This window comes from Schistocerca americana, chromosome 5 (genome assembly GCF_021461395.2).
Source record: "Schistocerca americana isolate TAMUIC-IGC-003095 chromosome 5, iqSchAmer2.1, whole genome shotgun sequence".
In the NCBI taxonomy this organism is placed as follows: domain Eukaryota; kingdom Metazoa; phylum Arthropoda; class Insecta; order Orthoptera; family Acrididae; genus Schistocerca; species Schistocerca americana.
The window spans coordinates 174,160,537-174,187,962 of record NC_060123.1 but is presented as its reverse complement, the minus strand read 5'-3'; the positions used below and the strand labels follow the sequence as shown (position 1 = coordinate 174,187,962).

The 27,426-nt window shown below is 43.4% G+C and overlaps 1 protein-coding gene across 1 annotated transcript; it reads left to right on the top strand.

Moving 5' to 3' along the window:
• The first annotated feature begins 2,637 nt into the window (after positions 1 to 2,637).
• On the top strand, positions 2,638 to 6,773 carry LOC124615565 (growth arrest and DNA damage-inducible protein GADD45 gamma). The gene is made up of 3 exons (XM_047143543.1): positions 2,638 to 2,972; positions 3,638 to 4,094; positions 5,731 to 6,773. The coding sequence occupies exons 1-2, from the start codon at positions 2,926 to 2,928 to the stop codon at positions 4,059 to 4,061; spliced, it is 471 nt and encodes a 156-aa protein (XP_046999499.1). The 5' UTR covers positions 2,638 to 2,925; the 3' UTR covers positions 4,062 to 4,094; positions 5,731 to 6,773.
• Positions 6,774 to 27,426: the final 20,653 nt, after the last annotated feature.

The window sequence follows — 27,426 nt, the reverse complement described above, 5'->3', positions numbered from 1 at the left end:
GACCCTTTAGTGCTGTCTATTATTGTGGTATGAAGAGCTACGTTACTGCCATATGAAGAGCTGATGACCGTCCTTCAGAATTATTTTGTAAGAAATTGTACCTTACAAGTAACCACGTGTTTACATGGAATTTTTCATCTACCATGCCCAGACGTACCTTTAAGTCGCAACTCATGGATTAATAATGGTGAGATGAGATAATGTGAACACAGGGAGGAGCTATCTATAAGTCCTTAAAAACCAATTACGTGTGCGACTTTGTGAATGTGTTCAGTGCTGAACAACATGTGAAACGAACGAACCCGTCATGTCGTCATGCATGTTCTATCTCACAGCAAACAAACAAGATGACAACATCTCAGATCACTTAACGTGGAAGTTATCCAGTACAACGTATCAAAACTTAATTGCAAGCTACACAGATCAAAACTGAATTAAGTATTTGCTAGTAAAATGAGGGAACTATCTTTTCGAGTGGACGACGGGGTATAGGAGGTTATGATAATTTGTACTGTATCAAGGAACTGAGGAAGGTATCACAGTTACCGTGGAAGTCTAAGATAGGACTGCTCCCGAAATGTTTGCTGATTACCACTACAAGTAAAATTTCTTGCTGATGTGGATTAATCATTCGGATTGAAGGTAATCTGTGACCAGGTCAGTAAGTACTAGTGCAGTAGAGGAAATGAAAGCATAATCATTGTACTACTCCCCTACTGCATCAGCTGTGGAGATCTACCACTACCGAATTGTAGAAAACAAGGAACTGAAGCCAGTTTCAAAACTGAAATAGTCTACGCAACCACCCTCTCTTCCGTTTTTGATCTCAGCTATAAATAAGGCGTTCATTTGCTGTGAGACTGGCGACTTTGTAACTTGCTACAAAATGAAATGTTTTTGAGATAAACTGCGAATTACAATTAAGAAAAACTATTCTCTAGTCAGTAACGAAAAATGGTGGCGTGCTGTACATGTTACTGTGGTGAAATATTTGTTGAACTCGTTGAATGAAAGAAACTGAAGAAAATCCTTGAAGGCATATTTTGGTAAATTTCTTAATATTCTATAAAGGAGGTAGCATAAGAAAAGAACAAGGAAATTCCGAAGGAAAATGTTGTTTGGAGACTTAAAAAAAAAGATGCCAAAACAGTGAGCAGCTCTTCAGGAAATGAATGAATGAAAGTCTTCTGAACTTATTTCGGCTAACAGCATGATTTTTCGTTGTTCATGCTAAGAGTCACACGATAATCACTGGCAATGAAAGTTCTTCTTAATGAGTACTACGTGTAGTTCACTGTCATTTGAAATCTCGAGGCTCATTCCGTAAATATTTTATTGTTTAATTCACTTGACCTAGTCGTATCAAGTTGAAATTTATGTCACATACTAATGACTGTGGCCCCTTGCAATAATAATGAATGTTAGCTTCTAAGTCGATGCAATCAAAGGTTCGGCCGTTTATGTAACGTATTTTTACACTCGCAAACTCGCTCATCGAAAGCTATATCCTGTTGATCTACACTAGTGAAATTTGTCAGGAAGCAAGGTCTCACAGCAACGAAAAAAATCTGGAAATTGTTGATTTGTAATGATATCACATTAAAAATGTCTTTTTTAGTTTGCTATCCGATGTCAAAGTCGAAATTAAAACAGTCAGTAGTTCCGCATTCGCCGGCCGCAGTGGTCTAGCGGTTCTAGGCGCTCAGTCCGGAACCGCACGACTGCTACGGTCGCAGGTTCGAATCCTGCCTCGGGCATGGATGTGTGTGATGTCCTTAGGTTAGTTAGGTTTAAGTAGTTCTAAGTTCTAGGGGACTGATGACCACAGATGTTAAGTCCCATAGTGTTCAGAGCCATTTGAACCAGTTCCGCATTCGGGCTGACTGGGCCGCGATGGTAAAAGTCAAACATCTGGCAAGAAATCACTTTATTGCTAATAAGAAGCGTTTTGGAATATCCATGATCGATTACTGTTCGTAGAGGTGGCGTTTCAAGTTGCATGTGAAACAAACATTCGCATGCTACAAGGATTGTCAACTCTAGAGTGTTTCCCACAATGTGCTGACGCAGAAAATAGCGTATAAACAAACTACTAATTATGTGAGATATTCTAGGTAGCATCGGGTACATAATACTTTCCTGGTTATTTTTTGGAACCGAATAGGCGAGGAAAGCGAGAAAAGTTATTTCCTCGTTTACTGGCCGCCTATCCCGTGCAGACGCTATCGCGGTCGGTCAGAGGCTTCGCTAATTTCCCGCAGCGGCTGGGAACCTATCAGGACAGCTGGTTATCCACCATGCACAGCAGCCGGTACGATCTGGTCTGGCTGTCGTCCGATTGTGCCGGTTGGCACACGCCGGCGACCGGCAGTATTACGCAGAAGTTGCGCGTTTCCAAGCGACGGTTATCCTCCTCGGAATGGTCCCCCCCCCCCCCCCACCCCCCTCCCCGTCACTATTACCCCGCCGGCCAACGCGGCGTCCACGCGACCCCTCCTTCCCCTCTCTCCCTTCACCAACTCTTCCCGCTACACGGCAAAGCCGAGTCACGGGATTCTCTGCAGGCAGCTTTTCCTGGAAGCCTGCGCGCCCCTCCGGCACACCGCGCATGCCGTCTGCGCAGCCGGCGTCCAGCTTATAAATGCTACCCGCCGGCCGGCGTGTACGTCACTTAGCAACTGAGAGCCGCTGAGACAACTAGTGCTTGCTTGCCAGTGGAAGAAGAGTGTGTCGCCTACACTTTCTCTTTGCACTGTCGGTTCGGTCGCCAGTGTTTTCCGAGCTTTCTTCGAGTGTTGTTGCCGCCGTTTAGTGTGGAAATAGCGAGTGCCGCCGACGTCCGTGGAACCGGCCGTCGCTGAGAAGTTTGTGCCAGTGAGAAAAGTGTTTCGTCTTCAGTCTTACAGCGCCATCGCCGGAGACAAGATGACCCTCGAGGACGTCGCCAACAAGGATTCGCCAATGGCTAACAGGTAAGCTGAAAAAGCTGCGTCTGCATTCGATTTAAAAGTTTTCTGGCGGTTGCCAGTAGGGAAGAGCTAGAGAACGCGTGTACTTGAAGTCGGGACTGCGGAGTAGTTACTAATGCGAAACATTGCGCAATACTGTGCAGTGGAACGCTGAAGGGACTTCGGTACTGTTGCTTGTACGGTTTTCTGGTGTAGTTTTCAAAGTGAGTTTGGGGACGACTTAAATTTGACCAGCAGTTCTTTTCTCGTGCGGTGATCAAAATTTGTAGTGGCATCTGGAGATAGTAAATGAAAGGGCTCCAGAATCAGTTTACTGCTGTGTACAATCGATATTGTATCATAAACGTAAGGTAGTGTTTTACTACGGTGGGTGAAATTTGTGGAGATGCTGGTCATTTACAGTGGTGCATGGTTTTAAGCTGACTGTGTGAAAATAGTTTTGATGTTGCTGTGTAACAGATCTTCCTATTGTCAGTGATTCTGCTGTTACTTGCCGAAGCTAGTTACTCTTTTGTTTTGTAACACGGGATGTACTTGTAATCGCCGTTAGTTAACGGGATCGTTTGCGAGCAGCTAGTGTCCTGAGCAGTGTAGTTTGTGTGCGAGCGCGCCCGAGCGATGGAGACGTGCAGCGGCTCACCGGCGTGCGTTCTGTGTTGCCCTTGCAGAAAGAAGCTGTGCCAGACGGTTCGCTGCATGCTGCGGCGCGCGCAGGCCGAGAAGCGGCTCGCCTGCGGCCTGCTGCCCGCCATCAAGCTGCTGGAGTCCGACCCGGGCAGCGTGCTGTTCTGCGTGCTGCCTCAGACGGCGCAGGGCGACTCGGCCATGCACCACATCCACACGGTGCTGCTGCAGGCCTTCTGCTACGAGAACGACATCAACATCATCGAGGTGGACAGCGCCGAGCGCGTCAGCTCCATGGTGGCGCCGGCGGGCAAGAAGCCGCGACCCAACCTGGACACGCGGTGCGTGCTCGTGTTGCAGCCGCAGGAGTCGCCGCCACAGCAACGCCTGAGCGACGCCGAGGAGGAGCTGGTTCGCTGGTGCGACGCGCAGCCGCAGCCCGCGGTCATCAAGCTGCCCGCGCTGTGAGGGGCCGGCCGCAGTCTTCTCTAGCAATCAGAGGTGAGTCTCCGCTCCTTCTAGCAGGGCATACCAGAGCCACAGAGAAAGGGCCCTAATTCTGTTAATATTTCGTGCGCGTACCTTTCCTAGAAGACTCACTCGAAAATTTTTTCCTCCTATCGAAGCACAGTGTCTCGGGAGGAATGGCCAATATTCAGGGGTATGAAAAGAACGATCTTTCGAAAAAAAAACAAAAAAAACCTGGTAAACAAGGGCTCTAAGATACACACCTTAAAGAGGTATGAGCACTTTCTATCACTGCTCCTGTAAAACACATCTCTTCTACTGAACAAGTGCTCGTAGCACTTAAGGTATTTACTAGACTTTTTTGCTTCGAATGGTCATTCCTGCCATATACCTGAATACAGACAGCCAGTATCCTAGCGAAAGACCGCCAAGGTAAAGTTACAGTTTTCGTCTCCGAGTGGAACAGGAAACTGGGGGAAGGCTGTCGTACACAAAGTACCCTCCGCCACATACCATGAGGTCGTGAACGGAGTACAAATCTAGCTCGTGGTAATGTGTAAATTCCATGTAGCCTGTCTTACAGAGTGTTTGTATTCTTAAAATTAACCCTCGGAATAGATTTCGAAACACAGCTGCATTGCCAAGGCTTCAGCTTACTACTGACATAATTTTCATTGCGATGTTTACGCGAGACAGCTCAGTGGGAGGAATGCGTAAAATTGTCGTTGTCACCTGTAGTGCGTAAATTCACCGTTTATCAGTACAAGAAATGTATGGTCTGACGCCACAAGCGAAAAAAGTGTACATCATTGATAAGTTAAACATGAAACTAGATATTTCGTTTGTGTTGTAACGCCATTTCCAGTTCTTCCTTTGAAGTGCCTTTTAAGAGCAATAAACTTGCCACATTAGTGTGTTTGAAAACTCACATAAAACTGTGCCAAATAAACGAAAAAACACTCGCTGCTTTGATGACAGAATAACGCAAATTATCATTCTGTTATCTCACTAATCCATGTTACTAAGAAAGTCGTCACTGCTACGATAAAAGAATGTTCATATAAGCTCATATCAGATCATAAGTATCTGAGTTTGACAGCTTGATAGTCGAAAGAAAAGATTACAAAATAATCTTGCACAGTGAAGACATAAGATGCCTTTAGCTCAGAATAAGTAACGGGGCCCTTTCTTTGTGGCTTATATCGCTCTGGTGTGCCAGCATGGTCCACACTTCTCATAAACATTTTGCAAACACACATTCCACACTTTGCACTTCTAATAGGAAGACCTGTGATTTTTAATAATTTTTTTGGCAGAATAAACATTGTAAATACTTCTCAGTATTGTGCAATCGTGGTAGAGGATGTCAAGCAGAAACATGTGTAGATTCACGCAGTTATATAAGTTATCACTCTTTAGTCCTCTGGCAGTCAGCTGTGTGCTCGGCACCGGCTGTTGTGTAAGCTTCTCTTGCGCGTGTCCCGCGCCGTTGCAACACGCTCAGCACATGATCTGATTTTCTTTTATGGCAGTCGCGAGTCCTTGGCGTGACAGCACACATTCAGAGAGAAGCAAGCGCGCAAACACACACACACACACACACTTTTTACTGTTTCAGATGGTTCGTTTAAGGCATGTAACTTATGTGTCCTTTTTTCTTTTGTTGCAGAAAAACTTGAAAGCCCTGGAAGGCAAAAAAATTATCTCTCTCTCTGCGGGAGCCTTTGGGCATCGTCGCACTGGTGTCCAATCCCTGGGGTCTCATCGGACGGGGACATGGTCACTCTCCCGTGTCATCCTTGGGGCATCCTTTCCTCGCACGCCCACGTGATCCGGATTGGCGGGTACGCAGTAATGCCGCAAGCATCCAACCTGCATCGAGAAACACAGTCTCCATCTACGCCGCATTCATCTTTCGCCGTGAGTTCCGTGAGCAACATCATTGCCTGGTCCAGCACCTGCAACGTCATCAAAATCATCACCAAAGAACACTGTAATGTGATTGTACCATGCTGTCTGGAAGCCGCTGGACAAGTTACATAAATTCTGGAACTGCTGAAAGCCGAGGTTCCAGCTGAGAAGTCAACCGTGTCCATATTCCAACTTCACAACGCTTGGAGAAACTACCACTGCTGTCCAAAGTTCGTGGAATGTGATGTTCCAGACAGCCTGAACGCAACCGCAATGCCATGTCTGGATTCTTGACACACATGGAGGAGACTGCTGTTCCGAAATTCACACGCTGGATCTGCCACCGCTGACGATTTCTGCGCTACCCGCCAGTGATCACACGTGATCTGGCTTGGCGGCTGCTGCGTTTGAAACGAGAGGGCCAAGCTTCATCAGGTGGAAGGATCACAGACGATCCTCTGCTAGAATCCCATCCTTAAGTGGTCCACGCATGTAGGACATTTTGGCTGCGGTCATCCTGGGTCACCGAATCTCAACCGCAACAATCGCATTGAGTGGTTGTTGGCCGAGGTGCCGCAGGCGCTTGTGAATCCCTCACTCGCTGCAAAAGTGTTTTTTTTATTCTGTGACATTGAACTGGTCACCAGCCGAGCACATGGGGACAGAAAGCTTTGTAAACGATGAACTGAAAAAGGGTGATATACGTTTTTCTATGAGATCATTGTTGAGTACTTAGAGATGTGATATTGTTTTGGTTTATTGTTGTTGATCGTATAAAAGGAATGCATGAAGTATGTAAAAGGAAAGAAAAAAAATGTTGTGGTTGAATATAAGCATTTGTTGTATTCTGCTTTGCAGAATAAATAAATAAGATTTTTTGAAACAAAGATATTCACTTCAACCTCTATTCCTTGCCATTCTCCTGAAACCCCAAAAGATTCATATTATGCGGAAAAGCTATAAATTGAGTGATTCTGATTCTGTGCAAAAGTCTTTATACAATATAAAGATGGTCAGAAATACACAAAGAGGATCCTTTGCTGTCTTTACTTGCCTCACAGATAGTAAATGAGTCAACTATTTGCTTTCATTGAAACTACTTAAATTATCTCCTTAAATTCTCACTTAAAAGATAGTTTTTGAGTACAGTAATGGAACCTTAATATCAAAGGATGCAAAACAAGAAAATACAAAAAATAAGAGAGTAATGCTATGAATGTTTCATTATGTGTGATTATCTTACTAATGACTATGCGATTCCTTAGTAAGTTTTTTCAAAATATATTCTGCTTGAAAGGCCACACTCTGCAGTACCTTTATAAACTGTGCCTTTAAAGTTGAAAAACTGCTTTTTTGCGAGATTCTATATAATAAATGTTTAAACCCCGACGTGTTTCCTTTTGTTTACATATTTTGTCAGCTTGTGTGCTGAATTATAAAACTTCATTGATTTCGTACGAAAAAATAATTTACTATTGCTCGTAGGAAGTGCAGTTTCCTAACTGTAAAGGCACATGCTAGCTTCTCTTATTCGTAATAGAATTGTTGCCTCCCTCCCTGAGCTATTCTCGTATACAAGCATCTAGATCATTGTTTGAGAGTTTCTAAATCTGTCATACAGCTACAGTAATTTCTTTGCTACAACAGGTAATTTGTTTATGGTTAGGAATACTCATACTTACAGCAAGTTAATTACTAGTGTGTTGTCACTAAGCGAGGCTTCCTTTAGGCTAATAGTAAGGACACATTTTCCGACTTTTAACCTTAAATATATCACATCTTTCTTCGATTTGAAGAGTATTAGGTATTATCTCATAGAACAGCTATGTTACGGTATAATTACAGGTAAAGTCTCACAATGTACTGTGTGAAAGAGTTGAAATCAGATCAAAATGAAGTTTGACAAACAAGTGGTGCAAACTTTTGGCCTGGGAGAGAGAGAGATAGCCTGGTGGACCACACACTGATGCCACACTACTGAAAGATGGTTTGGGACGCAGGGCAGAGTGGGAAAGTATGTGAGTGATTCCGCATCACCACTTACAACGAAGTACCTAATGTAACTAGAGAACAGTAGAACAAAATTATCATTTTTTTATTGTTGTCTCTTATCCCCCGCCCCACAAGGATAGAAGGTGATGACAGTCATTTAACCAAATGGGTTTGAAATACTAAAATAGAACCAATATAATCAAACTGGTGAGACATTTAACATGTTTTTTAAAATAATTAAAAATTAATTTCCTGGATGGTATGAAAAATAAATTGATCATTTTTTAAAAACACGCGCTAGAGGTGTGGTGTTGTGAAAAGAACAACCAGCCACACAAAACAATGGTTGTTAACTCCGGGATGCATTATTGGAAGGGAAAAAACGCCTGGGATATGAGAGAGAGAGAGCACGTGCTGTGCTATCCAGTTGCAGCCAGACGTGGCCGCCACATCAGCGGTGCTTGCTGGCTCACGCAACAAGTAAGCTCGTGTGGTGGTGCAAATACTGCGCACAGTGGAAGCGAAGTAGTGGAACTGCACGGTTCCAAACGACAGCAACACATTACATCAAAGGTCGACGGCCGTTAATACAGTCAGATTAGTACGGAAAGGCGTGTGGCTTGGCTGCATGGAATACAGGGTTTTCAAAATGACGTTCGACTTCAGAAGACCATAATTAGTTAGTTAATACTCCATGGTCCATTTGCACGATAGTTTCCTAATGACGTGGAACGAGTCATTTTACAAACGCATCACAACTTAATTTTTAAATATTGCCACGTGAAGAACTTTTAAACTTTTTTAAAATCAACAGATGTGCGTATTTGCTACCTACTGCCTTTTACACACTATAGTAATACAGATTCTTCTAAAGAATCGAAGGAATTGTCAGGGCCAAACTTTTGTAGTTCCTTTTTTATGTTACCTGTCATACATTTCATATCCCCAGACAAGTTTTCAAAAATTTTTGTTACAGTGTTGTGCACTCTCTTTTGTGCTAAAGGCATCATTAATGTGGAGTAATGAATGTCATTTTTTCTTCTGGTATCGTAATCACGTGCATCATTGTTCCTTTTGAACTACAGTGGATTATTTACAATAAACTTCATGAGGGAATAAATATACTGTGAAGCAGTAGCTAGAATGCCAAACTCTTTAAAGAGATGTCTACAATATTATCGTGGATCTGCCCACATATTAATCTTACAGCATGTTCTTGAACAATGAACACTTTCTTTCTTAATGATGAGTTACTCCAGAAAATTATTCCATACGACATTATTGAAGTAAAATATGCAAAATATGGCAACGTACTTATTTGTCACTCCTCAAGATTTGCAATGATTCTAAGTGCAAATTTGGCTGAGCTGAGTTGCTTTAGGAGCTACAAAATTTGCTTTTTCCTGTTTAAATTCTCGTCAATATGAATACCAAAGAATGTTGAGGTTTCTGCCCTGTTTATTGTTTCCTCGCCGCGTGTTAGACCGTCATTGGCGTAGCACTCTTAGATGGGAAGAACTAGGTATGTCAAAACTTCCTGGCAGATTAAAACTGTGTGCCCGACCGAGACTCGAACTCGGGACCTTTGCCTTTCGCGGGCGAGTCTCGGTCGGGCACACAGTTTTAATCTGCCAGGAAGTTTCATATCAGCGCACAGTCCGCTGCAGAGTGAAAATCTCATTCTAACTAGGTATGTTGTGTCTTTTTAAAATTGAGGGTGACACCATTCGCAAAAATACCATTCAATGATACTTTTAAGAATATTGCTTACCATTTCTTCTGTTTCCGTATGTACGCTCGGACTGAATACAATGCTAGTGTCATAACACCTCTTCTTCTTGATGATTTGGTTTGATTTGTACTTGGCCTCGGCTAAGTAGAGTGTTGAGATCGTTATCAAGTTACGAAGACGACGTTACACAAAATAACAGTGCTGAACCGAAATGTCGACGTGCGTGAGATATTTACTTCACCAAGAATCGTAATTAATCGTTCGTAATCGATGTTTAACTGATTAATGATGATATTTTAATGATAAAACCAATACAGTCACATCCACAACAAATTTCCTACATGCTCGTCGTAATTTCAAGTATCTAAGAAATCGTAACAGTGGGCTTGTTATTTGAGTTAAAGATTCTACCCAAGCGCCGAGCGCTACAGTCAAATACTATCGCTGCGCGTAATTATTACTCGGGAGTTTCATGTCAATAATTTGAGCGAATTTTAAATCAGAAATGCACGACTTGGCACGAGAGGGTGTTTTATTGCACAATATCAGTCACTTCCTAACCGAGCCTTGAGAAGAAAACTTTCCCAAGTGTTGGGGGGATTTAAATTACATGCTTCGGACCTATCACTGAAGTTCCATAAACCACTGGCTATTATGAATGAAAATTGTCTATCAGTATTCGTTGCCTAAATGACTGTCTAAGTAATGTTTAGTTCAATTATCTAGTTAAAGTTCACTTTATTCTAGTAGGTAAAAGTCCTCCGTTCGAATTCTAATGCCGTGATATTTGAAGTCAGAAGATCGTATTATTGCGTCATAATAGATCGCAATTATTCAATCTCAAAAACAATCTAAGCGCGCCTACATGTACGAGCAGTCAAATATATGACCTGCTTCGGCTAATTCTCGTAACGTAGGGCAATGCATTGAATTATACTTAGTCATTTCTCACGATTCCCAAAGAGTACTCACACGGAGTATTCTTTGGGGTCGTTGGTTCTACTTTGCGAATGTTAATTTATGCTAATTTTGGGATTTATTATAATTTTGATTTTAATTTTACTGAAATTTAATCTTTCTTTCGTAGATTGCTAAATTGTCAAGTCTTAGATTCCTCATTTAATTACATGTTATTGTCCTAATAATAGCGATAAAAGGAACTTCGTTCGCTTATTCACTTTTCTGGGAATTTGGGACTTGGGGGGAAATCTTTGGGGTATTGAGAGCTAATTTTGGTTTTTATTTCTCGTCCGAGGAAGTGGCATTACAGTGTCATCTGCAAAAACAACTTATTCTGAGTGTTGTATAACATGGAAGATGGTTTGTACATATAATGAACAATAGTGGACCAAAGATTGAGCCTTGGGGAGCCCCATTGGTGATTTCTCCCCAGTCAGATTATTGTCCCCGGACTTGCATACGAATGAAGATAGGAACTTGGAGTGAACTTTGACTTACACTTAGGACTACAGAGTCTATTTGGTTTTACAAGCGAACACATTTACATGCTTGCACACATAACCGCGAGATACTTATTACAGTTACAACAAAGCATGCCAGACACAAGGAACACGACGTGCAGATTTCTGTGGAGTTGGTGCAAAACTCAGTTGAATGTGCGCTATGCCTTGAATGAGTATACGGCGGAGACCAATGGACTGTCCCTTACCTAAATAGGCAGTGTCTTCAGATTGCTTGCGCTGTCGAGGAAGGCTTTGAGCTGTGTGTGTGTGCGGGAGGGGGGGGGGGGGGGGGGTGGAAGATGTGCCCTCAATGAAAATCACGCATCAGTGGGCTACACTTGCTGTAAGAGAGAGAAAGCGGAAAAGCGGAGCACTTTCAGCAGCTGTGTTCCCGTCGCCTCGAACAGACGCTCGCTGGATAATGAACGAGCTAGCTGCATTAAGGAGATTCCTTCCGGCAACCGCATGAACCGGTGTCTTACAAGTGATGTCCCCCCCCCCCCCCCCCCCCCAGTTTCTATCTTCATTCATGTCGAAGTGGCAGTGTTACGTGATGCATCCTGTACTAGTACCCTCGACATGTCGACATGTAGCCCTGCCTGCACCCTCTCACACCCCACAGGACGGGCCGGGCGCGAGCGCCGGGTCCCAAATGTGGGGATCGCCTGACAGGTGCTCACGAACATGGGCTGGACAAAACTACGAAAAACATCGGGAATGCAGATGATAGCCAAGCCAAGCCTGCAGGTTGCGGTGTTGTATTCGACCGCGAACGCTTCCTGTGCGCTGTCCTCAATACATTGCAAATGTCAGGCGTGTGGCCAGAACTATGCTCTGTGTAGTTGTGAGTCTGCCATGTCAGACCTAAGCGAATTCGAGCGTGGGCTAATTGTTGGTACTCGCACTGTGGATGCTTCCGTAACGGAGGGAGCAGAAGTGTTTGGCCTTCCATGGGGGCGCCAAATGTAAAATTTATACAACTTACAGGGGAAAGTGGAAAAACATCATCTGCTAAGGGACAATGCGGACGAAAGTGTATGTTGAGTGATCGTGAAGGAAGGTCATTGAAGAGGATTGTTACGAACAATAAGAGGACGACAGCTGAAAATGTGAATATTGCATTCGCGAACACTGTCAGTAGCGGAATAACACGAAGGCAGCTTAATAAGTATGGAACTACAGGGAGGGATGGAATTCCACAACCACTCACCAGTGATGCAAACGCCTGTAACAGGAAAACGTGCCGCAAAGCCATAAAACCTAGCCAATGGCGCAATCGAAGAAAGTCATTTGGTTAGAGGTGACTTGTTTCACTGTGTCCCCAGCTTCTGACAGAGTGAAACATGGTGGAGGTTCAGTGATGATTTGGCCAGCCATATCGTGATACTGTGTGTGCTCCATGGTTACTCAGCATTACTGCCAAGGGTTTATGACCATTTTAGGTGACCAAGTCCATCTCCAGATACAATATTTGTTCTCCGATGGTGAGGCTGTGTTCGAAGACAACAGGGCCCCTATCCACACAGCTCTCATCGTCCATGAATGGTTTTGTGAGCACCAGCATCAACTGTCTCATCTCCCCTGACAACCAAATCTCCAGATCCCTGTATTATTGAGCCTCTGTGGTCTGTTTTCGATATAAAGGTGGATGATCACTATCCACCTCCATCGTTGTCACATGAGGCTGCCCCTATTTTGCAAGAATGACGGTATGATATGCCCTTGATACCATACAGGACCTGTATTTATACATTCAGGGGCGACTGGAAGCTGTTTTGAATGCCAAAGGGTTTCCTACACTCACTGTACATGTGTTGTGTTTTTGGTCCAACCCCTGTAACAGTCACACACATTCTACTCTGCTTACCACAGTCACAAGTTTTTTACTCTGTGCTACAGTGTTCTCCATAACTTAAGCAGAGGAGACAGGTATTTCTAAAGATATTCAAAGTCTTCTTAAAGTAAAGTTCTTTTAGGCCGCACATGGCGACCCTTGTCTGGGAAAATCTTCCAAGTTTGAAATGTTTAACTGATATGAGACCTGTCGTTACTATCGAGAACTGTAAACAGTAAAAATAGTGGAAAAGTACAGGACGTTAAAAAGTGACCATAGAACTGTCTGAGAATTGTTATAAATAGGATTTGAGCTGTGTTTAAACTAGCAGAGGTTGAAAATACCGCTTCAGTTGTAAGGTTCTTATTATTTAAAACACGACCGCTTTCGGGTTGCTAGATGCCCATCGTTCCTGTCTTGTTTGTTTTCAGTATGTCGGCTGATGATGGACATGTAAGGGCGCGAAACCGGTCGTGTTTTAAATAAAAAGAGCCTTACATCTAAAGCGGTATTTTCAACCTCTGCTATAATGCTCAATTGCGGATGTTGCTCCGGCAGAATTTTTGTATTTAAACTGTAATTAAACTTTCGTTGAACTGCGATAACTGATGCCGTGGAAAAGGCAGAGTTAGGAAGTGCTAATGCCTAACAAAGTATGGTAAAATATAAATCGTTTGCGTGGTCCTTGGGATTACGTAACTGTATAGCTTCAAGGATCTTCTTATTACAAGACAGTGCGACATGGGGAGCAGCACAGAGCGACAAACGAGGCCCGGTGCCTCGGCAGCAAGCGACATTTGCAGAACGGGACGTGACTGGAATCTTGACTTCAGCACAGCCTTTTAGCTGAGTTGCAGCCAGCGGTGCAGCCTACAGTTGGCGATAGTCAGCGGCAGCACGCCGAGGAAGGAAAATTAGCGTGAGTGTTACGCTTGTGTATCGCAGACCAAGGCCTGTAGTTGTTACTGTGAAGGCACTGCGTAAACTGAGAGCAATTAAACTGTTTGCTGCAGGAGTTAATATACTAAGAAAATTGTGTAATAAATGCTAATTGTATTCATGTGTGTAAACTGTTTGGGGAAAGGGAAATGAGATATGCCCTTAGAAATAGAGAGGGCGTGTAATGTAATGTGTGTGAAATCTTATGGGACTTAACTGCTAAGGTCATCACTCCCTAAGCTTACACACTACTTCACCTAAATTATCCTAAGGACAAACACACACACCCGTGCCCGAGGGAGGACTCGAACCTCCGCCGGGACCAGCCGCACAGTCCATGGCTGTAGCGCCAAAGATCGCTCGGCTAATCCCGCGCGGCAGAGGGCGTGTAGTCTCACAGTAATAGTGATGGTGCTGTTGATCAAATACAACTAACTGAAAGTGAAATCAGATACGACATAATAAAGGAGTAAACTTAGTCATTAGTAACTCCAGTGGAAAAGTACATTCAAACCTTAAGAATGGATCTGAAAAAGGAAATTCAATCGTAAATGGCATCTCTGGGAACTCAGAACTACTTACACCTAACTTCACTGAGAATGTGACGAGTACGAAAATGTAGGCTGAATGGCAAATGATGGTAATGAAAATGTAGAGTATGTCGTGCCTGATCGCAATGAAGTGGTCGGTTGGAATCATGACGCCAGAGACAATTGTTCAAATGGCTCTGAGCACTATGGGACTTAACTTCTGAGGTTATCAAAAAAATGGTTCAAATTGCTCTGAGAACTATGGGACTCAACTTCTGAGGTCATTAGTCCCCTAGAACTTAGAACTAGTTAAACCTAACTAACCTAAAGACATTACACACATCCATGCCCGAGGCAGGATTCGAACCTGCGACCGTAGCGGTCTTGCGGTTCCAGACTGCAGCACCTAGAACCGCACGGCCACTTCGGCCGGCTGAGGTTATCAGTCCACTAGGACTTAGAACTACTAAAACCTAACTAACCTAAAGACATCACACACATCCATGCCCGAGGCAGGATTCGAACCTGCGACCGTAGCCGTCGCGCGGTTCCAGACTGAAGCGCCTAGAACCTCCTGGCCACACCGGCCGGCGGGATGAGGTAAAAAGTTAGATGACTGTAAGCTTGAAATGAAACAAAATGTCGAAAAATTAACTGGTCGCATGAAAGCCCAGCATACTGTTACACAACTAATAAATACTGACATTAGTTAAATGAGAAATAAGCAAATTAAGCTAGTAAAACATGTTACGATATACATAAAGGAGCAGCTGAGTGATTTAGAAAAAATTAAGTGTAATCATGTTGTACCTAGCAGTAAGGTTTCTAATGTAGAATCCTCTTGTAAAGACAACACAAATGCGATTCAGGATAAATTGAGAGAAACTGAGCGAAAGGTAGAAAAGATTCCTGAAATAGACAAAGTTATTAACGAGAAAAGTAAAATAGAAGGTGAAATTAAAAAAAAGTAGAAACATGGTGTGAACAAGAAAGAAAAAAAGGTTGTGTTTATGGTAGTGATTCGACACTTAGTGTATGTAAATTCCATTTCTCTATTAAGGTAACCTACGTCCGTTGCTTTCATTCGACAGTTTGAGGGCATTGTCCCTGAATGCTGGCCAGAGGAACATAAAATAAAGTGGGTGCGTAGTAGATTTGAAGAAGACGTACTATCATGGGGAACAGAAGTCGTAAACACATATAAAACACACAATGAGTTTGTACAAGCTTTCTCGAATCAATGCTGGTCTAATAGTACACGAAACAGCGTAACAAACGAAATATTTGATGGTGCAGGCTTTGGTAGTAGTGGCTGTGGTAGCGATAACGAATTTCTCTAACGCTACCGGAAAAAGAAACTGTACTTAACGGACGTATTAAGATTTAGACTTTATTCTGGTAACTATACTCGTACTTAAATTTCTTGAGTCAGTACAGGAGAAGCTTCTCACTGTAAACAAAGATGACACCAATAATCTAATACACGTCCTTGAGCAGTTGGAGTCAGTGTGTGGCGGACAGACCGCCGTAATGACAACGAACCAAGCCGAAGCAGTGGTGTTGTGGCCAACAACGACGCGCCTCGTGGTTGAGAGGAAAACAGACCAAAACCACACAGCCGCAACCCGTACCGAGGAAGGAGAGGCGCATTTCAGGGGCCTATAAATAGAGGTGGTTATTATGTAGAAAACAGAGAATGTCACAAAAATCGGAATAGTGAACATGCTACTGAAAGAGACAGGAATCATGAATGAAATTATAAGCTCAGGTGGCCATAGTGTTCTTTGCACTGCCAAGTAACTGACGATTACCAAGTGCAGAGTTAAGTAACGGCAGTACTTCAGTTCCCTTTCATGCTGTTAGTTCTTCCCCTTCGATCATTCTGGACTAGACCTGTCATCTTTAATATTCTTCGCTATCGGAACTAGGACGAGTGCATTACACTAGACGTGACAATAGTCACACAAATGACGGTCAGTAATCACGAGTAAACGAGCAGGACAAACATCAGCAAAGCACGGGTGAAAACAGACATTTGACAATGTACATAAGTAGGTCATAGTACACGGAAAACATGAAATCACGTATACAAACGTAAGAGAACACACTATAACGTTGTATTAAGAAGCAATCATATACAGGGTGTTACAAAAAGGTACGGCCAAACTTTCAGGAAACATTCCTCACACACAAAAAAAAGAAAAGATGTTATGTGGACATGTGACCGGGAACGCTTAATTTCCATGTTAGAGCTCATTTTAGATTCGTCATTCCTACGTGATCAAATTGTAAATTTTCACAATCAACATGTGTGGGCTGACGAGAATCCCCACGCAATTGTGCAATCACGTCATGAACACAGATTTTCTTTGAACGTTTGGGCAGGAATTGTTGGTGATGTCTTGACTGGGCCCCATGTTCTTCCACCTACGCTCAATGGAGCACGTTATCATGATTTCATACGGGATACTCTACCTGTGCTGTTAGAGCATCTGCCTTTACAAGTACGACACATGTGGTTCATGCACGATGGAGCTCCTGCACATTTCAGTCGAAGTGTTCGTACGCTTCTCAACAACAGATTCGGTGACCGATGGAATGGTAGAGGCGGACCAATTCCATGGCCTCCACGCTCTCCTGACCTCAACCCTCTTGACTTTCATTTATGGGGGCATTTGAAAGCTCTTGTCTACGCAACCCCGGTACCAAATGTAGAGACTCTTTGTGCTCGTGTTGTGGACGGCTGTGATACAATACGCCATTCTCCAGGGCTGCATCAGCGCATCAGGGATTCCATGCGACGGAGGGTGGATGCATGTATCCTCGCTAACGGAGGGCATTTTGGACATTTCTTGTAACAAAATGTTCGAAGTCACGCTGGTACGTTCTGTTGCTGTGTGTTTCCATTCCATGATTAATGTGATTTGAAGAGAAGTAATAAAATGAGCTCTAACATGGAAAGTAAGCGTTTCCGGACACGTGTCCACATAACATCTTTTCTTTATTTGTGTGTGAGGAATGTTTCCTGAAAGTTTGGCCGTACCTTTTTGTAACACCCTGTAGTATTTAAGTGAAATACCAAGCACTTACCACAAATTGTACAGTGGTATATTTTTTAATATTGATACTAGTAAGGACTATGATCGTTTTTTTACACGTTTTAAGCGACAAAAATAGCAGAGATAGAAAATAAAATGAGGGTTTTGTAATGAAATATAGGAAATAAAATAAGTTGTGTAATAATATAAACAAGCAGCAGCAGCAAATGAGGACTGCACTTAACCAGGTAAGTGCACACGACGAATTACGACAGGATGAAAGCTTAGGTGGCGAAACAAAGTAACAGCTTGTATGTCTTCTCAAGGAAAGAAATGTGACTGTTGCGTCAAACCTGATAGACATATACTATGTTTTCATGAAATCAGTTGATAAGGTTAAGTGGTGTCCGCCGAAATAAATTATTGTGTGTTGATAGGCAACGGATGGTCCTGCTAATGAAGTTTATAGAGAATAAAGCGTAATTACACTCCTGGAAATAGAAAAAAGAACACATTGACACCGGTGTGTCAGACCCACCATACTTGCTCCGGACACTGCGAGAGGGCTGTACAAGCAATGATCACACGCACGGCACAGCGGACACACCAGGAACAGCGGTGTTGGCCGTCGAATGGCGCTAGCTGCGCAGCATTTGTGCACCGCCGCCGTCAGTGTCAGCCAGTTTGCCGTGGCATACGGAGCTCCATCGCAGTCTTTAACACTGGTAGCATGCCGCGACAGCGTGGACGTGAACCGTATGTGCAGTTGACGGACTTTGAGCGAGGGCGTATAGTGGGCATGCGGGAGGCCGGGTGGACGTACCACCGAATTGCTCAACACGTGGGGCGTGAGGTCTCCACAGTACATCGATGTTGTCGCCAGTGGTCGGCGGAAGGTGCACGTGCCCGTCGACCTGGGACCGGACCGCAGCGACGCACGGATGCACGCCAAGACCGTAGGATCCTACGCAGTGCCGTAGGGGACCGCACCGCCACTTCCCAGCAAATTAGGGACACTGTTGCTCCTGGGGTATCGGCGAGGACCATTCGCAACCGTCTCCATGAAGCTGGGCTACGGTCCCGCACACCGTTAGGCCGTCTTCCGCTCACGCCCCAACATCGTGCAGCCCGCCTCCAGTGGTGTCGCGACAGGCGTGAATGGAGGGACGAATGGAGACGTGTCGTCTTCAGCGATGAGAGTCGCTTCTGCCTTGGTGCCAATGATGGTCGTATGCGTGTTTGGCGCCGTGCAGGTGAGCGCCACAATCAGGACTGCATACGACCGAGGCACACAGGGCCAACACCCGGCATCATGGTGTGGGGAGCGATCTCCTACACTGGCCGTACACCACTGGTGATCGTCGAGGGGACACTGAATAGTGCACGGTACATCCAAACCGTCATCGAACCCATCGTTCTACCATTCCTAGACCGGCAAGGGAACTTGCTGTTCCAACAGGACAATGCACGTCCGCATGTATCCCGTGCCACCCAACGTGCTCTAGAAGGTGTAAGTCAACTACCCTGGCCAGCAAGATCTCCGGATCTGTCCCCCATTGAGCATGTTTGGGACTGGATGAAGCGTCGTCTCACGCGGTCTGCACGTCCAGCACGAACGCTGGTCCAACTGAGGCGCCAGGTGGAAATGGCATGGCAAGCCGTTCCACAGGACTACATCCAGCATCTCTACGATCGTCTCCATGGGAGAATAGCAGCCTGCATTGCTGCGAAAGGTGGATATACACTGTACTAGTGCCGACATTGTGCATGCTCTGTTGCCTGTGTCTATGTGCCTGTGGTTCTGTCAGTGTGATCATGTGATGTATCTGACCCCAGGAATGTGTCAATAAAGTTTCCCCTTCCTGGGACAATGAATTCACAGTGTTCTTATTTCAATTTCCAGGAGTGTATTAGGCAACAGGCAAGTCGGCCACTATGAAGGAGATGAATGAGATTCCTGGCCGGATCGGGGACTAAATGTTTGTGTTGTTCTCATCGTTTCCTCATAATTCGGGAAAGTGGCGAGACTGGACAAGATTGTGGATTTGAACGAGCGCTGATAACTACGTAGTTGAGCGCCCTACAAACCAAATATCGTCACCATCGTCGGAGATGAATATAGCGATGTGTAAGTCGGCCAATAATTTATGATAAATGAAAAATTGTTTTTATAGCCGAGGTGGTTCGGCCTATTCTTTATAAAATTCGATAAAGTAGGTACATTGTTGACATGTGCGAGGCACAAGCCTATAATACGCTTATCTCACAAGGGACATAAACATAGTACATATAAAATTTATGTATGAGGCCACATTAAGGGAAGTACACAAGGCAGCCCGCCATTTTGACTGAGCGGTTCTAGGTGCTTCAGTCCGGAACCGCGCTGCTGCTACGGTCGCAGGTTCGAATCCTGCCTCGTGCGTGGATGAGTGTCATGTCCTTAGGTTAGTTAGGTTTAAGTAGTTATAAGTCCAGTGGACTGATGACCTCCGATGTTGAGTCCCATACTGCTCAGTCATACGCAAGGCAACTTGGCTGAAATATCAGGAATGCAAAACAAAGGTCTGACTATGAGAAATATAATCATCCCCAGAATGTTACAGTGTTTACATGATACTAATACATGACAATTGAGGTTACAACGTTCTAAAAAAAATGTACACAGCATACACATCAATATAGTTTCACTGGCAATGTTTGTAACAACAAAAATTAAGCTCGAGTATAAAAGGGACGAAAACTCATACTATCGAGTGAAGCAATGTATTTATAACGGAGTATTAGGTTATATTTAACGGACGAAATGCGAATTACAATTTTATCCACCGCCTGTTTAACAATTCACACGCCATTAATAATTTCGTAAGTTTCTCTGTATACACTGGATACTGATTTGACTGTTCTAGCGCATCAGACAACGCATCTGTGCCTCATGACTGTTCATTCCCAAGTGATCAGGCAGCGCAAACTTCCTAGCTTGGGCATGCGGTTTAGGTGGGACCCCGAAGGTAACCGAAGTGCTCCGTCTGCCTTTGAGTATAACTTCTGTTCTGAGATTTGCTTATTGTTATGACTTTTGAAGTGAGTGGGCGGTAACCTGCTATTTAGAGATGCCTATATTTGAATGTCAAGGAAATTTAATGCATAGTTTTTATAACATTAATGATGGGCTTTTCGCAAGCTGGCTCCGAAGACAGCAGTCAATCACAGTGATGGACTACAGGCTGTCTTTCCCACGAAAGGGATACCAGTCATACGATCTGCTAGTGGTACTACGCCCTACCTGTTACATCATCTGCTTCATGCTGTGATCTCAACTGCTCTGAGGAAAGAGTCTTGGAGCTGTGTATGATGGCTGCTAAAGCCAGAAATATTACAGTACGTATGAACCACTTGCGCGAAGCGTATTACTTCAAAAATCGTCATTTATGTGCTATCAACGCGTTGGTTTGCCACAACTGGGAATGATACACCTACGCCGGGAATTACTGCTCAAGACGTCAAAGATAGCGAAAGATGAAATGTGCAAATAAGGGTACCCTGTTCTAAAGTGGAACAAACGCTGAGAAAAACAGAGATTACACACAATGCGTTTTGCAGGCATTTCTCATACCTTTGATCACGAAACAGTCAATACCACATTGAGAAACTTTTTGTTGTTTACATCTGTGGTTGTGGTTGTAGTCTTGCGCATTCCTTCACTTGGATAATCTTTGACAAAAGAATGACACTTCCTTTAAAACTCACTAAGAGACCACAGTGATCATATAAAAATATTCCCTAACAACAACTACCATTTTACCTCCGAAGATGTCTCCTACAGTCGGCGACGAAACGTTAGGAAGTAGTTTTATGCATCGACCACGATCTCGCGAACCGGAAGTTAGGCAAAGACCGCCCATAAAAACTAATTTGTATGTAAAGAATGAAATGTTGCAGTTCAGCCGCCCGCTTCTTAACTGTTGAAAATTGATTAAACATCAGTAACTTTGGATGAGTATCCATTGACAGTTAATAATTCAGTGCAAATAATATTATGACCTCACGGTATTGTGGTCCATCAGTTTGAAATAAATACACTCATGACACACGAGAAACACCTCTATTTTAAATGTCATTCAACAAAACCGTTCCGCGTATCGCGTCGGTAGTTACAGTCGTTTCCACAATAAAGTGTACGCCATAATTTTAAATGTAACGTCCGCAGCGAAATCTCTGGTAGTGGAATCGAATCTGTAATCAGTGCACTTTTGCACAGTGTATAGATAAACTGTGTGAGAGTTGAATGTTGTGTTTTAAAGACATTCATTGCGAAGTGGATCAAACGATATATAAGGGTTGGAAACGTGGATGATTTTCCGGAGAGACGGCTAAGGTGCGAAGCTATAATAAATAATGGTGGCGACTGGATTAACTATTAGGTAATTGTGCAATTAGTAATAACATGTATTTTCACGTAAACATTTATTTATGACAATGTCTTTTATTTCGTATAGATAACGGCGTATACTTTCTTGTGGAACTGACTGTAACTCATCATGTACCAACGTGGTATAAAAAAATAAATAGAATCACTTATATCAAGTCCATCTTTACTCCAAGTGGAGAACCTTCACTTCTCCTGCGTGTGTATCTGTTTTTATGAAAGACCCCCACTTCTGTCATGGTTTTTGATTCATATATCACAATTTTCTACAATTTCAGATGCAGGGATGTTATACGAAGAATTTTTTTCGAGACGTATATTACAAAAACTTCCGACAGTCATTGCAACAAAAGTCTCGCAGTCCCGACTACAAGGCCACTTATAGTAATAGAAGAAAAATTCTATTTTGCACCATAACATGTTCATACACTGAGTAGAATTTAAGTGACATCTACTAAAACTTCATTCATATATGCCACACAGCTGGTTGTCATGGCGGATTTTTCTCTGTTTCTCTTTTTTCTTTGCATTTTCGACTCTCCTTAATGAGAAACTGAATCATCAGTTTAATTTATTTTGCAAGGTATTTAGGATCCATCATTTATTTCTAGGCGTAGCATTTATTACGAGAACGTTTACACGCGGTACGAGGTTAAAATAAAATATCGGAGCACTTCCCGTTCCATTTCCTCTACGGACAATCAGTAATGTCTAAAATGATTGAATGTGAGGCAGGCGCCAACGCGTTTTATAATGTGAGGTGTCTCATCTGGGAAAAACCATTTGCAATACGTCAGCATATTAAGTAAAAGATATCTGAATCAGCTCGTCTGTGACAAGCCTCGCACATATCGATTACTACCGATATCGATTAATTTACACGCCAGCTGAAAGGCGTGTTGGTCGATGATGGATTTCCAGACGGCGGCGGACTTCTGGAATGCGGCACTGGACGCCTGATGTTCGCCTTTATTATTAGCACAGCGCGGTCAATTCCAGGCAAGGACGAGCCCACGTCGGACAGGAATAGCGCTGTTATGCAAGGTGCTCTTGATTCCAAGGTCGACTGTGAGACAATCGAAGGTCGCGAGCTAGCGCTTGCGAGCTGCCGAATTCAAGAGGGGCATGAATTGCGTTTTTATTCGGTGCGTCCTTTCCTCGACACTGCCAAAATTCAAGGCGAGTTCATCGCAGGCTCCTAGCGAGACCTTTTATTTTTTTTTTCCTCCTGAAAAAAATCATTGAGTAACTGGAGATCGATTGCAGTTACGGTCTACCCAATGGCGCTGAGCAGTCAGGCTTACAATGGCAATAGAATTCAGTGTCTTCGTATCAGTCTCTGATCAGTATCAACAGCATACTGGCCCCACTTGAGTGTCACTTGTCGCTTCTAAAACGGATCATTGGTGGCCCGAATTTACGCTACAATTGTAATTATCTGTAGGTATTCCAGGATATGTTTGAGAGAAAAATTCCACTGCGAGATACAGGTGGCTGAGGAAGAAGGAAAAAGCAACAATTTAATGAAATATGCGGCACTGGGCAAAATAAGTGGTTCGTAGAGTTACAGATGTGATGCTGGAAGTCCCGAGGGAATACGTTCACTTGTAAGATTCCGGAAACCATGGATGCAGTGACAAATGACGTGAGACAGCCAGAACTGTAGATGGCTAAATTGAGAAAGATCATGAACGGAGTCATCTGAGGCACATTATCGGACCAGCACATGCTCTTCGAGTTCGAAAAACGTCCAGAGGAGAAAATTCGTATCTACTGCACAAATTGGTTTGATTTCCCTGCACCGGCCGGGGCGGCCGAGAGGTTCTAGGCGCTACAGTCTGGAACCGCGCGACCGCTACGGCCGCAGGTTCGAATCCTACCTTGGGCATGGATGTGTGTGATGTCCTTAGGTTAGTTAGGTTTAAGTAGTTCAAAGTTCTAGGGGACTGATGACCTCAGAAGTTAAGTCCCATAGTGCTCAGAGTCATTTGAACCATTTTTTGCCTGCTTAAAACTGCTCATTTGGTTTGTTAAGTGAAAGTTCTGTTGATGCTTGCGACTCTCTGCAAACGCATACTAGTATTACATGGCTATCAATTAATCACCTCTTCTATCACAAAAATCGATCATCATATTTTCGTTGTGTGCAGCACTAGTATACTGATTCTCGGGGAGTGAGTGTATTTAGTGTAACACGAAGAAACTTCTCTTTTACACTGCACACAACTCCACCTGCGTATAGTTGCACTGGTATTATGGTTCGAGAGTATACGATGAGCGCTGTTTGTGTAAGAAGATGCTGACCATTTGGCAATACTGAAAATGTAAGTGTTCACAGAAAACTTTAAGCACCGACTGAAAGGGTACAGTACTGCCCGACATTGAAAATAGGTACAACATACTTCATTATTCTTGTCTGAACAACATATTTTTTCTAATAATAACTCAGTTTCAATTAATACAGCAAAGCCGGATACCAGTGTGGGAAAGAATGAGAATTTATTTATTTAATTGATCACATGTGCACTCCCACAAAATAAATCCCTACATCCAGTTTGGTGAGATCTGTGAAATGAATGAATGTATGGTCGTCTGCTAACCGCAGATAGTGAATGTGAATATATGATCATCTTTGAGACGATCCTTTGGCCACCTTTGGTGGAACCAAAGAGATGAAACTTACCGGAGCTTTGAGTGCCTGAAATGTGGCTGACCAACACGGTAGCATGGTCTTCCCCCACCTCGACAGAGGTGCGAGATGACCTGGAGAATGGCCATGTTTCAGCACTCTGCCGCTGGATCTTGTGCTGTTAAGACCTGTCTTAGTTGTGCTCCGTAAAGACAAAAGAGTGGAGACATGGTATGCATGTGGAATATTTAAGAGTAGTTTGAAATAATAATTTCTCTATTTCAGGAACTTTTGTGGGGAGAATTAAATGCAAGGCAGGTAATAGTAATGGGATTGTAGTAATCTTCGGAAGTGACCAACGGTCACAATGAAACCACGTGTAGCAATAAGTTGAAATACTTCCGTGTGCTTAAGTTAAGCTGAATTACTAGCGTGTGTACAATAAGTTGAAATATTTAAGAAATAGCGTGTATACCATAAGTTGAACTATTTAAGAAATGGCGTGTGCAGGACTTGAAATTAGAGACGAGTACTTCCACGTGGTGAGTACTGTGTGAGTCTCAAACTGTGTATGAGACAAAGGATAAAGAGAAGTACTCGTCCACGGTATCAGTTGAGGACTCGCGTGTGTGATGAATACGTTCTTAATATTACTTTGCGTGATATGATTCCGTGTGACGCTAGATTCAAACTCTGAGAGAGAAGCAAGGTGAGTCGGCCGTCTATCCAGCAACGCCACTTGGCTTGCATTGCACAGGAAGACGTGCATATATCTTCAGAGTACACAGTAGGAAAGTAGAATTACGAAGTGGGGCAGTGTCGTGTGAAACTGGGATAAATATTAATTGAAGTGGGAAAGCTGAAAGTGATAATGTTGTGACTATTCCCTGTGTAGTATTTCATATTGTAGTGTGGTGTATGTCATGTAATTTGGGTATGTGTGGTTTGCATGGGAGACTAGCGAGGTAGTTTCAAAAGATTAGTGGGTTATGCGTGTTTCTTTTGTACTGCTCGGTCTGGAGGAAAGTTTCGTGATGATGATTGTGAGAGTCGAAGTGTGAGAAATAATAAAAGATCCACCATCCTGTCCAGAAAGTGCACTGTAGCGTTAAATAATTACGAGACCATAAGGTAGAGAATCACCAATGTTAAGCCATGCCCACTGGGCGGAATTTCTCATGTGTTATTGTTGTAGGTTATGGAATTTGTGTGTTTCCGTTGCGTATTACTCATACAGGAGGATAATTTGTAACTTAATTGAGAGTACGAGAGTTCATATTACTCGATAAATAATAATGAATCCACTCGCTTGGCAGACCACTCATCTTGGAGGCCTGACTGCTTGATGCCACAGTATGAGCAAGGCATGTGGGTGCCTCTCACGACTAAACTTTTTACATAGTCACTAATCTAATGAATTATTTTAAATCTTCATCTTACTGAGACTGGAATTTCCTGTTACCGTTTATTTTGCGTATACGGTCTAAATGTACTATTTAGAGAAACTTTGCCCCCTTCAAAACACGTTGTTTTCCTTTTATCTTCTTTTACCCAAACACTTTTCGACGATGATCTTTTAAATCTGAGAAAGGTCTTAATTGTTTACCGTACAGAATAATCACAGAAGTCATTTACAGTTACAGTGTACCTTCACCCACTCGACGTACTTGTTGTTTCTAAATAATAATTAATACAAAAAACTGTAAATTCAGTTACGTTAAGCCAAAAAAGTATTAATCTCTCCAGAGAAGGTTTCAATGTGGAGATTTCAACCCTCTTTAAAGAGAAAAATAGTTTTAGATGTGATCTGAAACTTAGAAGGAAACGTGGATGAGAAACAATAGTGCTGGAATGAGATTTCGCAGATATGTAGCAAGGTACCCAAGACAAAATCGAAAGCGAAATAAAGCAATAAGAACAGGGTTGAGATTAATATCTCCAAATGAATAAAATAGAAGGATACAGGGGTCAGGGATTTTCTCTGCCTCGTGATGGCTGGGTGTTGTGTGCTGTCCTTAGGTTAGTTAGGTTTAAGTAGTTCTAAGTTCTAGGGGACTGATGACCATAGATGTTAAGTCCCATAGCGCTCAGAGCCATTTGAACCATTAGAAGGATACAGAAGCTTATAGAAGAGGTGCACGTCTATTAAAAATACTATACCAATAGAAATAAATAGGACGAAGACACATAGGGAGACCCAAAGGAGATGGAAGGACATGGAAAAATCTCTGTAGGAACACGTAACAGGTAAAGCCTAATATCTGTAGAAGATGACAACTGTGGGAAAGAAAACAAGACATGGAGGATAAAGTAGAAAGGTAGTACACAGTGCCTTCTAAATATTGTTATGTGTTTGGACTCTGCTACTCACTCCAACTGCCATCTAGTGGCAGCTTCAGACTGGCCAGGTCAGACTGTCCAGTATAGTCTGCTCCCTGTCGGAAGAATTTGCAACCTATGTGCGGAAGTGGACCTCCCAGGTCCTTTGTGTGCGCAGATAGTATTAGCCGTTGTAACGGCCGAGCAAGTAGCTGCGAGACCCCGTAGCGGACGGGCGTGTATGTCTTCCAGCTAAGCCAGGAGCCGCAGTTGGCGCGCTGCCTGTGCAAGTTGTAACGTTTAATGTAATAAACAATTATACCAGACAACTTGTTCCGTCTAGTTATTGTGAGTGGAAACAAGGGGAGGACAGTAAGTGCTCTCGTACTATACATTCACACTTCAATGTGCCACACGGGAAGAAGAGCCTGCGCGCACATTTTTTGGTCCTCCGGGCCGGATGCAGTGACCACGCGGAATTTACGTTCGCGCGGATTTATTTTCCGGTATTTGTGAACTTCTAAAAAACCACGTGTGAGCTGCGCACGTGAT

Coding starts and splice junctions, on each gene's coding strand:
- LOC124615565 (XM_047143543.1), top strand. CDS start 2,926: ATGACCCTCGAGGACGTCGCCAACAAGGATTCGCCAATGGCTAACAG. Junction 2,973..3,637: donor GATTCGCCAATGGCTAACAG/GTAAGCTGAAAA, acceptor TTGCCCTTGCAG/AAAGAAGCTGTGCCAGACGG.